Raw genomic sequence first — 12,666 nt, forward strand, 5'->3', positions numbered from 1 at the left:
TGCCCCCAAACATTAAAATGAGCACTGGGCATATATCATTAGAATACCTTATAATGTCTGGGTGGTGCAAAGGTTAATGTGCTCGGCTGCTAACCAAAAGGTTGGCAGTTCAAGTTCGCTAGAGGTGCCTCGGAAGAAAGGCCCGGGGATCTACTTCTGAAAAATCAGCCATTGAAAACTCTATGGAGCATAGTTCTTCTGACACACATGGGGTTGCCATAAGTTGGAATCAACTCAGTGGAAACTGGTAACTGGTAACAGTACTCTAACCTACCACATAAGACCTGAGAACTCATGAGCTCATTTTCCAGGGATGTGCTGCTCTTTAATTTCCTTAGGCCATCTTCCTGTTTTACCACTCCAATATTTCACTCAATTCTAGAAGAGTTGCAGTCCCCTGTTACCGAGGGAGCTGATGACTCCTGATTTCCTCTGTAGAATTTTAAAGTAACTTTGGGTAGTGTTGGAGTCTTCCCAGTGTCTCTAAACCTGGCGTACTCCTGGGCCCTCTTTCCCTTCTCCTGGCCCATGTTGCCATCGCACAGGACTAATGGAGACACCTTCCCTCATGGTGCCACATGGTAGACAGTGCCCTGCAGAGCCCATTGATGTGGGTGTCTTGCTGCTGTGGGCCTGGTGGCTGAGTCTTCTTTTCCCAGCTGGCACCTGTGTGCCGACCTCCCCGGTCCCCTTTGCAGACTGCAGCCAGCCCCTGGATGTGGTTCTTCTCCTGGATGGTTCCTCCAGTCTTCCAGCTTCTTACTTTGAGGAAATGAAAAGCTTCGCCAAGGCTTTCATCTCCAAAGCCAATATAGGTGAGTGATGTGCCTAAAAAGACAGGTTAGGAAAAGGATCCTTTTGGGGTTCCACCTGATTCAAAGTGTGATTCCTCTTTTCTCTTTCTTCTCAGGGCCGCATCACACTCAGGTGTCAGTGCTTCAGTATGGGAGCATCACCACCATTGATGTGCCATGGAATGTGGCTCAGGAGCATGCCAACTTACTGAGCCTCGTGGACCTCATGCAGCAGGAGGGTGGCCCCAGCCAAATTGGTAATGTGGGGCCACAGACCAGACCCAGAAACTTATCTTCTGGTCCTAATTCTTGATATAAGTGATTGAGTGACCTCAGCTAGTCACTTTGCTCTTTGGGCCTTGTTTTCCTGTACTGTGAAGTGAGGGGCTGATAACTCCCCCAGGTGTCTTGCAGATCTAAATTGTATGTTTCTCTGAGTTTCTGAATCTAGCTTTGGAATGACATAAAGATCCACTGGGAGACAAGATGCCAGCTGGCTTAGAAACCCCTTTTGTCACAGTACTGACTTGGGGTGGTCTGTTCTCTATTCCCAGGGGATGCTTTGGGCTTTGCTGTGCGATATGTAACTTCAGAAGCCCATGGCGCCAGGCCAGGAGCCTCCAAGGCAGTGGTCATCCTAGTGATGGACGTCTCCATGGATTCAGTGGATGCAGCAGCTGATGCCGCCAGGTCGAGCCGTGAGTGTCCAGTGTACCATTAGAAACTCTCCTAGAGTGCTAGAGGATTGGAAGCAGACAAGGCTTGGTTTCCGATACCCCGGGTGACTTTAAGTGCTCAGTAGTCACGTATGGCCTGGTTTCAAACAGCACAAAACCGTCCAATCATTGTGCTATTCGGAAACCAGACAGCAATAAATGTGTTTATCCTTCATCTGTCTGCATGCTTTAGGTGGCAACCTTCCATTCCTCTGCGTTTGCCCGTCATGCTTAGGGGTGGGTCATACCTCTAAACTTTTCAGTTTTAAAGTGGTATCCTATTAATTTTGGTCTCACCAAAATGCCATGTCTGAGGCCAGAGTGATTCATTGTGGGGTCCTGAGAATGGTCAGGGACCTTCATATATTCAGAGGCCTTTACCAACACCAGCCTAATGGTATCCTTTAAGATGGATGGACAAGAGACAAGGACACACTGTAGGAAGGATGCAGACATGTTCCAGCCTTGTGCCCCACAAGAACTTGTGCTGAGAGTATCAACAGAATGTGAGCCAGAACAGGTGGTGTAGTGCTGAGGGAGGGCTGGGTGAGGGAGTGATGTTAAGTCCCTTCGTGACCACCTGGAAGACTGTTCTTTGAAAACTCTGCTCTTCTGTGAAATCTTCCTGACCGTGTTCCTGAGAGAATTATTCACTGCCTTGTCTGTACCACGTCTCAACTACTCAAAATGTGTAAATCACATTGGATTGCTTTTATTTGTTACATATCTCCCTCTTGCACAAACTTGGAGTTCTTTGAAGGGAAGGGCAAAATCTTGCTTATTTTTGTATCATTTGTGCATGATGCAAAAATAGGTGCTCATGTAATGTTTGCTGAATGAATGAATGAATTGACAAGATTTTGAAATGTATTATTTTAGGAAAGAGGACACTGAAAGATCAGCAATATATATTTAGATGACACAAGTTGAGCTTTACAAAAGCTGGAAAGTTGCTGCAGAAAACCAGTTGTAACCTTGAGCAAATTGCAAACACCTAGAACTTTCTAGAAAATGGAATCGAGGAATTTTAGGATGGAGACGATTCTCCGGTAGCATCAAGAATCCAGAGAAAGACTTTTATCAGGAAAGGAAGCAATTACAGTCTAGAGGGAACAGATGTGAGCTTGGGCAAGTCATTTAACCGTTCAAAGCCTCAGTTTCTCAATGCAAATGGAAGCATGCATACTCTGAACTCAGCCCTGTGACATCTTTTCTTCTCCCCTTACCTGCACCCCCTTGGTGATCTCATTCAGTGTCACAGGTCTAACTACATTTATACGTCAATGACTTCGAAATCCTTATCTCCAACCTAGGCCTCTCCCCTCGACTCTACCTAGATGTTCTCATAGGCATAAACTCACAGTTCATAAACTGAACTCCTAACTCTCACCACCACTTCTCCTCCTCTGACAGTCTTCCCCATCTGAGAAAATGGAAATTCCATCCTTCTGGTTGCTCTGGTTGAAAACCTTGACTCCCTTTTTCCTTATACCACACGTGCAATTCATCAACAAACTATAGCCCCATCTTCAAAATACATTGAGGATCACACTACTTCCCAGTACAGCACCACTGACTCCCCACTCCAAGCCCCCATCATTTCTCACCTAGATTGTTGTAATAGCTTTCTAACTGGAACCCGTTTCCACCCTTGCCTCCTGCAGGTCTTTCTCAACATAGACGTTGTGGTGATCCCTTAAAAATTGAAGCCAGCTCGTGTCACTCCTTTGCTCCCAGCTGGCTTTCTGTTTCATTCAGAGGACATGCTGGGTCCTTACTGTGGCCTACACATTTTGCATGGACAGAGCCCTGTACCCTTTCCTGTTCACTTTGCTCCAGGCGTCCTGGAGTATGCAAGCATGCTTCTGTTCTGTGCCTCTGCACTTCTGCTCTCTCTGCTTGGAATGTTCTTCCACCCGATACCCTCTTAGATATCTTCCATCTTTACTTCAGGTCTCTGCTTCAATGTCACCTTTTCACTGAGCTCTTCCCTAACCACCTTATATGAAACAGTAACATCTACTCCTAGGCACTCCTCATTCTCCTTACCCTGCTTTGTTTTTTCCATAGCACTTATCCACACCTGAAATACTATATATTTACTTATTTGTGTGTTTATTGTCTGTCTCTCCCCAGTGTAAGATCCATGATGACTTTATCTGCTTGGTTCACTGCTGTGTCCCCATTACTTAAAATAGTACCCGACACATAGTAGGTGCTTGTTAATATTTGTGGAATGATTGAACATCTCCCTCAGAGGCTTGTGTGAATAGAACACAATGGTCTGTGGGGCCAGTCTGTAATACAGGAGCCTCTATACAGATGCTAGATGTAGCTTCAGGCCAGTCTGATTTGAGCGCACCTGACAAAAGCATGTTGACACAGACCCTTTCTTGTTCCTCTGCGGCTTCTAGGAGTGACAGTGTTCCCTATTGGAATTGGGGATAGGTATGATGTATCCCAGCTGAGGACCTTGGCTGGACCAGGTGCAAGCTCCAATGTGGTGAAACTCCAGCGGATCGAAGACCTCCCCACCATGGTCACACTGGACCAGTCCTTCCTCCGCAAGCTATGCTCTGGTGAGACTTGTAAGATCATTATTTATTCCTCTTCCCCCACCAAAATCCATTCTAGAGAGCCAGGGGTGCCCATTCATAGGGTTTGGCCTTGAAAGAAGATTGCTATGTAGACCAGAAACTTCAAGTGTCTGTTCTTGATAGGTTTGTACTACAAACTTTCAAGGAGTCATCGCAGGTTCTCTGTGTATAGTTTTCCTTCCAACCTACTGTCCTTCTAAGATTTAGGAGGGAAAGCCCATGCCTATTTGTGCAGAGGGACCTTAATTAAACAGAAGAAATGGAAGATATAATCAGGGAACCCCAACATCCTGCAGATCATGGTCTTCCCATCTCTCTGTACTCGCCCTCGGCTTGTGTACAAAGGACTTTAGAAATACAATAACACAGAGTCTAATATCAACATCCCATATTTTGTAAGTTAAGGGTAAGGAACTATTTTTTTTTTTTAATCCATGTATTTTTTTTTTTTTTTTGGCCTGGTTTTATATATTTTCCTAATGTAATTAGCTGTCAGGCAAAACCAGCTACAGAGTTATTGCCCTTTTCTGCTGGATGATAGCTCTCCTGGTAGGAATCTTCAAGTAGATCTCTTTCAAGTTTTTAGGAGCTTGCCTCATAATGCAGGAGGCACTGATCTACCCATGAAAGAGGAAAAGGAGATAATGATGGTGAAAATGCTTTGTGAACTGTAGAGGTTGCCATATTATCAGTGTTGTTATTATCATCATTATTATTAGTAACCACAAAGCATGTTTGAAGAACCACAGGATGACCACCTTACCTGTGTCCTCTCTGTTGAACCCACTCAGGTTTTTTTCAGAATTATTTTGACTTCCAGGGCTAGCCCAGGTAGTCCAAGCAGTCATTGTGAATGGTTTAGAATTTCTAGGTGATGGGTGGAAACTAAAGTCTTGTTTGTGTCTCTTTCAGTGTTTGTTAGAGTTTGTATGGATGAGGATGGGAACGAGAAGAGGGTAAGTTCCTTTCTGTTGACTTTGAAAGAAAAATCATGAATGTATGTTAGGGATCCTTATTCTCACTGGCTAACTTTTCCTCCTTTGTTCTCAGTCCAGGTCTCCTTCTTTTAGAGACCACCTGTATATTTGTGTCCTGCACCCTATCTCATGTACAGCCTTCTTGCCATTTTGGCCTATATCCAAATCCCAGTTTCTATGTCCTCAGAGGTGGTCAGTGACCTGGAATATGGTTTTAGAGTTGGAGTCCCTCAACCTATTCGTTGCCTGAATCTTATTCTTTCTTCTGAGCAGCCTGGGGACGTCTGGACCTTGCCAGATCAGTGCCACACAGTGACTTGCCTGCCAGATGGCCAGACCTTGCTGAAGAGTCATCGGGTCAACTGTGACCGGGGGCCAAAGCCTTCATGCCCCAACAGCCAGTCCCCCATTAGGGTGGAGGAGACCTGTGGTTGCCGCTGGACCTGCCCCTGTGAGTCTTTTGCTTCAGCAGACTGAACAGTGTTAAAGGGGCAGTGCGTTTAGGTTGGCTTTGCAGAAAGGTAGACCAGAAGCCTACCAGCCCAATTCACCCTTTCCTTTCTCACCACACACGCAGAGTACTGCCTTCACCTGTGTTCCCTCCCGCCCATGCTCCTTGGATGTGCTTTCATCCAATCTCAGGGATCATTATTCTCTTCCTCTGCTTTTAGGAGCCACTTCCTCAGGTTATGCATCACCAGAAGGAGGAATTGTTTTCTGTTATCAGTGTTCAGCTTGTCTGTTGGCAGGTCAACGTTAGGGGAACTACGAGCTTGGGGTGTAGCAGTGGAAATCCAGCAGTGATAGAGACACCTCCCCCAAACTCTCCATTCACACCTACAGCTCTGTGGGGGCTGGGTGTAACTGTAGGTCATCACAGTGGTCTGGTTTAAGAGGAAGACATGCTCAACTCCTCCATCTCATGTAAGCCAGTGGAGAGCATTCATCCGTGGGTGTGCCTTAGCCCTCTGTCTCGTGGTTGGGAGAAATTGGTTGATTACTGTAGTCCCTACTCTCCAGTGGCTAGATCATAATCATTATGTCGAGTAGACACAACTTGTGGGATATAATCAGAACTGTATTTTATATCCCCTTCTCCCTTTAGAATATATTTAGGGGGGCAAGTTTTCTCTCTGGCCAAGGAGAAACTAGGAAATTCTAGCAGACCTCAAGACATTTCTGCTTCTTCATAAACAATTCTATGGTCACTTTAACTCATAAAACAAAGTCTCAATTTGGTAGTTAGAATGCCCACTCCACTTTGAACTTGATTTAGCATTAAAACTTCTCCACAACCCTGGCTTGGGCAGCCTGCCTGCTGGGAAAGGGGTGTGGTTAGCTTCTTTCCCAGCTTGGAGCACGGCGAGGAGTTGGAAGGGAGTTCAGAAAGTTCTTGTGTGACTGGCGCTGCTTTGAGATGGCTCTGCACTCTGGCCTGGCAGGTGTTTAAAGCAGCCTCTTTTTCTTGCTAGCTAGTTGGAGGCTTCCTCAGAGGCATCCCTGCTCTGGCTCCTCTGCTACCCAATCCTGTGAGAAGTAGTTCATCTTCTTTGGCTGGCTGCTCTTTTCAGTTTTTTTTATTTTGAAATAACCACAGACTTAACAAAAAAGCTGCAAAAATAGCACAGAGAATTGCTGTGTATTCTTCTCTCAGGTTCTCCATCTTATATAACCATGGTACCCACGCCAGTGCCGTCGAGTGGATTCCGACTCATAAAAAAAAAAAAAAAAAAATTTTTTTTTTTTTTTTATATATAACCACAGTATAAGGATCAAATTTGGGAAATTAACATTGATTGTCTCAGTAATGTCTCTTTTCTGGTTTAGAATCCAGTTCAGAATCACGTCTTACATTTAGTTGGCATGCCTCCTTAAACGGCTTTGTAAATCTGGAACAATTCCTTAGTTTTTCTTTGATTTTAATGACCTTGATACTTTTGAAGAAAACTGGCCATTGACTTTGTAGAATGTCCCTCAATTTGGATTAAATTCAGCTTATAAATTTTTTTCCTTCTTAGTGCATAATAGCAAGAGGCACATGATGTCAATTTGCCTAATTACTGATGACGCTAACTCTGATGGCTTGGTTAAGGTGGTGTCTGCCAGGTTTCTGTACTATAAAGTTACTATTTTTCTCTTTGCACATAATAACTATTTTGGAGATACTTTGGAACTATGGAAATATTCTGGTTTTATCATACTTTTGCCCACTAATTTTAGCATCCATTGATGACTCTTGCCTGGAACAATTTTTACGTAGTGTCTGCCAGATGGTGATTTTTGATTTCCATTATTCTCTCCACACTGACTCATTGGAATTCTTCTGAAAGAGATTTCCCTTATCCTCTGTTTAATTAATTCAATTCATTATTCATATCCATATGAATTCATGAATTCTTATTTTATTCTATGGGGTATATCAATTACTAGCATTATTTATTTGTTGCTCAAGTTGTCCCATATTTGACCATTGAGAGTCCTTTCACTTTCACTTCTGTGTCGTTTTAACATCTTTTTTTCTCGATTTTAATTAGAAAAAAAATACTATTCCTCGTCATGTTTGAGTTCTTTACTTTCTAGTACCTTAAGATGTTCTAGACTCAGAGTTTTCCTGTGTCCTTCCTGGAGTCAGCCATTTCTCTAAATAATCCTGGTTCTTTTTATTGTAGAATGATATTTAGAAACAAAGATCTGGGTGCCATTTGTGCTCAGTGATACTGGGATGTCATTACTCTCTCAGCAGACAGAGCTAGGCAGCATACATATGTATATGGACATTATCTCTCTCTCTCTCTCTCTATCATCTCTATCACCCACCACCTAAACTACGAGTTACTATAAAATTGACACCTCCAATTCTAATCTAATACAGTCTAGCCTTTATCCTTTGCTTTCTCTGACAGTGAGAAACACATCTCTCATTTCCACAATGTATTTATATCTTGATTAGTCTTAGAATGCACGTAAAGTTTCAGAATTACTAACCCACGTTTTTATGAAAAACAATTCTAAGTAAAAAAAAAAAGTACATATAAAATTTTATTTTACATTTAGATACTAATTCACTTGAAGTTTATTCTGCTGCATGGTATAAAGTGTAGATCTAATTTTATCTTTTCCAGATAGCTACCCAGTCATTCCAGTACCATTTATTGAAATGTCCATCTTTACCCCGGTGATTTAAGATGACACTTTTATGTACTAAATTCACATATGTGCTTGGGTTTATTTCTGGAATTTTTGTTCTATTCCATTGGTCTGTCAACCCATGCATCTACCAGGACCCCCTGTCTTTATAAAAAACTCCACTGCCGTTGAGTCGATTCCGACTCATAGTGACCATATAGAACAGAGTAGAACTGCCCCATAGAGTTTCCAAGGAGCGCCTGGTGGATTCGAACTGCTGACCTTTTGGTTAGCAGCCATAGCACTTAACCACTACATCAGTATGATTTAATATATGGCAGACTACTACCTTTGTATAGCTTTTCTTTTTCAGCATTTTCCTGGCTATTCTTGCGTGTTTGTTTGTCCATCTCCTTATTTCAGCCTTTCTGAAATTTAGGTCTGTCTCTTGTATAGGGCATATAGTTGGATATTTCTTTTGAGCCAAATTGAAAATATATATATTTTTAGAGTAGGTGAGTTAAGCCTCTTGTCATTAATTGCTATGATTATGTTTGGTCTTGCTGTCTTAGTATTTTGTAATGATGTATGTTTTGTTATAATTATTTCTCTATGTGGTGTGTATTCTTTGGCTTTTTACTTAAATTTTTTTTTTTCTTTTTGGTATTTGGGAAGGTTTATAGTTTTTTTCTGGTCATTATCTTTGTACTTATACCCTTTTTAGTACCTTAGGCTGCTTGTCTTCTTTTTTTATTTATTGTGCTTTAGGTGAAGGTTTACAGCTCAAGTTAATTTCTCACACAAAAATTTATACACATATTGTTATGTGACCCTAGTTGCAATCCCAATAATGTGACAGCACACTCCCCCTTTCCACCCCTGGGTTTCCCGTGTCCATTCAACTAGCTACTATCCCTGTCTGCGTTCTCATCTCGCCTCTGAACAGGAGCTGCTCATTTAGTCTCGTGTATCTACTTGAACTAAGAAGCATACTGTTACATGAGTATTATTTTATGTTTTATGGTCCAGTCTAATCTTTTTCTGAAGAGTTGGCTTTGGGAATGGTTTTATTTCTGGGTTGACAGAGAGTCCAGGGGCCATGTCTTTGGGGGTTCCTCTAGTCTCAGTCAGACCATTAAGTCTGGTGTTTTTACATGAATTTGAGTTTTGCACTACATCTTTCCCCTGCTCCATCAGGGAGTTCCTGTTGTGTTTCCTGTCAGGGTGGTCATCGGTGGTAGCTGGGCACCATCTAGTTCTTCCAGTTTCAGGCAGATGGAGTCTCTGGTTTATGTGGCCCTTTTGTCTCTTGGGCCAGTATTTTCCTTGTGTCTTTGGTGTTCTTCCTTCTCGTTTGCTCCAGGTGGGTTGAGACCAATTGATGCATCTTAGATGGCTGCTCGAAAGCTTTGTAATATTTTAATGTTTTGGATTCTGTTAAGGCTTGGTTTGTGACCTAATGTGTGGTCTGTTCTGGAGAATGTTCCATGTGTGTTGGAAAAGAAAGTATACTTGGCTGCTCTTGGGTGGAGTGTTCTGTATTTGGCTATGAGATCAAGCTGGTTGATTGTAGCATTTAGATTTTCTGTGTCTTTATTGAGCTTCTTTCTGGATGTTCTGTCCTTCACCAAAAGTGGTGTGTTGAAGTCTACTATTATTGTGGAGTTGTCTTTTTCTCTTTTTAACGCTGTTAGAGTTTGTTTAACATACTTTGGAGCCCTGTCGTTGGGTGCATAAATATTTATTATGGTTATGTCCTCCTGGTGTATTGACCCTCTAATCATTATATAGTGTCCTTCCTTATCCTTTGTGGTGGATTTTACTTTAAAGTGCATTTTGTCAGAGATTAATATTGCACTTCTGCTCCTTTTTGATTGTTGGTTGCGTGATATATTTTTTTCCATCCTTTGAGTTTTAGTTTGTTTGTATCTTTGAATTTAAGGTGTGTTTTCTCTTGTAGGCAGCATATAGATGGACTGTGTTTTTTTTATCTGTTCTGCCACTCTCTGTCTCTTTATACACGCATTTAGTCCATTTATAGTCAGTGTAATTATTGATAGGTATGAGTTTTTTTTTAATGAGTTTAGTGCTGTCATTTTGATGTATTTTTTTGTGTGTATGTGTTTTTGACAGTTTCTTTGTTCCACTTAATTTTCTATGCCATTGCTTTTCTTTATTTTCTTTTCATCTTTTTCATTGTTGTTGATTTTGTATTTGCTGAATATGTTTTTCTTCTTTTTTATTTTGATATGTAGGATTGTTAGTTTCCTTTGTGGTTGCCTTAATATTTTCCCCTATTTTTCTAAGCTTAAACCAATCTTTTATTTCTTGATACCGCCTTGATGTCTTCTCCGTATAAAAGATCTATGACTACATTATTTAGTCCTTCTTTTTTGTTTTAATGTTGTCATCTTTAACATATTGACATCTCTGTTTCCGTATTTTCGGTGTTTTAGCTTTGATTTATTTTTGTAACTTCCCTATGTGGGTTGATGTCTGATTGTTCTGTCCTGTGTTCTAGTCTTGGGCTGTTATCTGATGTTACTGATTCTCTAACTTTAGGACTTCCTTTAGTATTTCTTGTAATTTTGGCTTGGTTTTTACAAATTCCCTTAGCTTCTGGTTGTCTGAAAATGCCCTAATTTCATCATCATCATATTCGAGAGAAAGTTTTGCTGGGTATATATTCTTCGCTGGCATTTTTTTTTTACCTTCAAGGCTTTACGTATGTCATCCCATTGCCTTCTTGCCTGAATGGTTTCTGCTGGGTAGTAAGAGCTTAGTCTTATTGACTCTCTTTGTAGATGACTTTTCATTTATCCCTAGCCACTCTTAAAACCCTCTCTTTATCTTTGGTTTTGGCAAGTTTGATTATAATATGTCTTGGGGACTTTCTTTTGGGATCTACCCTGTGTGGGGTTCAATGAGCTTCTTGGATAAATGTCTTCTCATCTTTCCAATATCAGGGAAGTTTTCTACCAGCAAATCTTCAACAATTCTCTCTGTATTTTCTGTTATCCCTCCCTGTTCTGGTACTCCAATCACTCATAGATTATCCCTCTTGATAGAATCCCACATAATTCTTAGGGATTCTTCATTTTTTTAAAAATTCTTTTATCTGATTTTTCCTCAAATAAGTTGGTGTCAAGTGCTTTATCTTCAATCTCACTAATTCTGACTTCTATTGCCCAAATTCTGCTCCTATGAATTCCTATTGAGTAGTCTAATTCTGAAATTTTATTGTTAGTCTTTTGGATTTCTATTTGCTGTCTCTGTATGGATTCTTGCAGCCTGTTAAATTTATCATTATGGTCTTGTATAACCTTCTTAAGTTCCTCTGTTGCTTTGTCTGTGTTTTCCTTGGCTTGGTCTGTGTTTCTGCTGATCTCCTTCCTGATATCTTGAAGAGCTCTGTATATTACTCTTTTGAATTTTACCTCCCGTAATTCCAAGACTCTCTCTTCTTCCAAGAGGTTTCCAGGTTCTTTGTTTTGGTTGCTTGCTGAAGCCATCATGGTCTGCCTCTTTATTGGATTTGATATGGACTGTTGTCTCCAAGCCATCAATAAGTTATTATATTTATTTATTTTATGTTTGCTTACTGTGTCCTAGCTTCTTGTTTTGTTTTGTTTTGATATGCCCGAATAGGCTGGTCATGTGAGCCACTTTGATTATTGACATCTTTGAAGCTCTCACGTCCTATCACCAGGTGATTAGACGTGCTACTAGGTATGTGAGACCAGGAGTCCATTTACTTTTCTTGTGTGGATTCAGCTCAGATGTCTACATTGTTGGTTACTGAGTGTGTGGTGCAGGCTCTCACCTACAGTCCTAGTCTCACCTACATAGGGGTGATTGGAGCAGGCACAGCTATCTGGCTGCAGTAGGGGGTTATATGCTAAGCAAGGTAGGGGGCTGATGGCTGCCCCTGAGTGCCTGGTTGGAAAGCGTGTCCCTGTTCCCTAGAGCGCATAGGCGGGTGGGTTTTGCAGCCAGAATTTGGGCACCCAGTACTGTTGGCTGTAAGAACTGGGAGTCACCACTTACTCTCAGATACCTGTCTTGGTGGCTAGGTGGAGTGGGTAGAGCCACCAGTCCTCAGGCCCCTGATGGGGGTACGTGAGGACCCTGCGTAATGGGTAGGGTGGTGTCAAATGTTATGAATCTGTCACTCCCCCTTAGCTGTTGCAGTTGAAAATAGGCTTCAGGTACGTACCCTACTGTACTATGCTAGTGAGGGCCTGTACTATTGAAATGGACCCACACAAGTCTAGGCAGGGGTGAAAGGCATTCAAAGTCCATGAACCCCTTATGCCTGTGCCCAGGCAAAGGGGCTCTGCCTAGTCTGAGGTCCCAGTTTAGGGGAGCTGGCAGGTTATTTTTTCCTGTTTGTTATTTGTATGTTAATATGTTCCCTCTCCAAAGCTGGAAAAATGGCTCAGGGCGTGTGATAAGT

At 41.8% G+C, this 12,666-nt stretch overlaps 1 protein-coding gene across 3 annotated transcripts in view; it reads left to right on the forward strand.

Annotated features, from left to right (window-relative positions):
- Positions 1-12,666, forward strand: part of VWF (von Willebrand factor) — a 177,248-nt gene that overhangs the window by 113,900 nt on the left and 50,682 nt on the right. For 2 of the 3 annotated variants that reach the window (XM_064284716.1, XM_064284717.1), the window contains exons 29-34: positions 699-815; positions 911-1,051; positions 1,349-1,492; positions 3,925-4,098; positions 5,020-5,063; positions 5,358-5,535. In XM_064284716.1, coding sequence (XP_064140786.1) covers positions 699-815; positions 911-1,051; positions 1,349-1,492; positions 3,925-4,098; positions 5,020-5,063; positions 5,358-5,535 — 798 coding nt within the window. The remainder of the gene's footprint in view (positions 1-698; positions 816-910; positions 1,052-1,348; positions 1,493-3,924; positions 4,099-5,019; positions 5,064-5,357; positions 5,536-12,666) is intronic. The other variant, XM_064284718.1, reaches the window with a different exon arrangement.

Source organism: Loxodonta africana, chromosome 4, assembly GCF_030014295.1.
Source record: "Loxodonta africana isolate mLoxAfr1 chromosome 4, mLoxAfr1.hap2, whole genome shotgun sequence".
NCBI classification, from domain to species: Eukaryota; Metazoa; Chordata; class Mammalia; order Proboscidea; family Elephantidae; genus Loxodonta; species Loxodonta africana.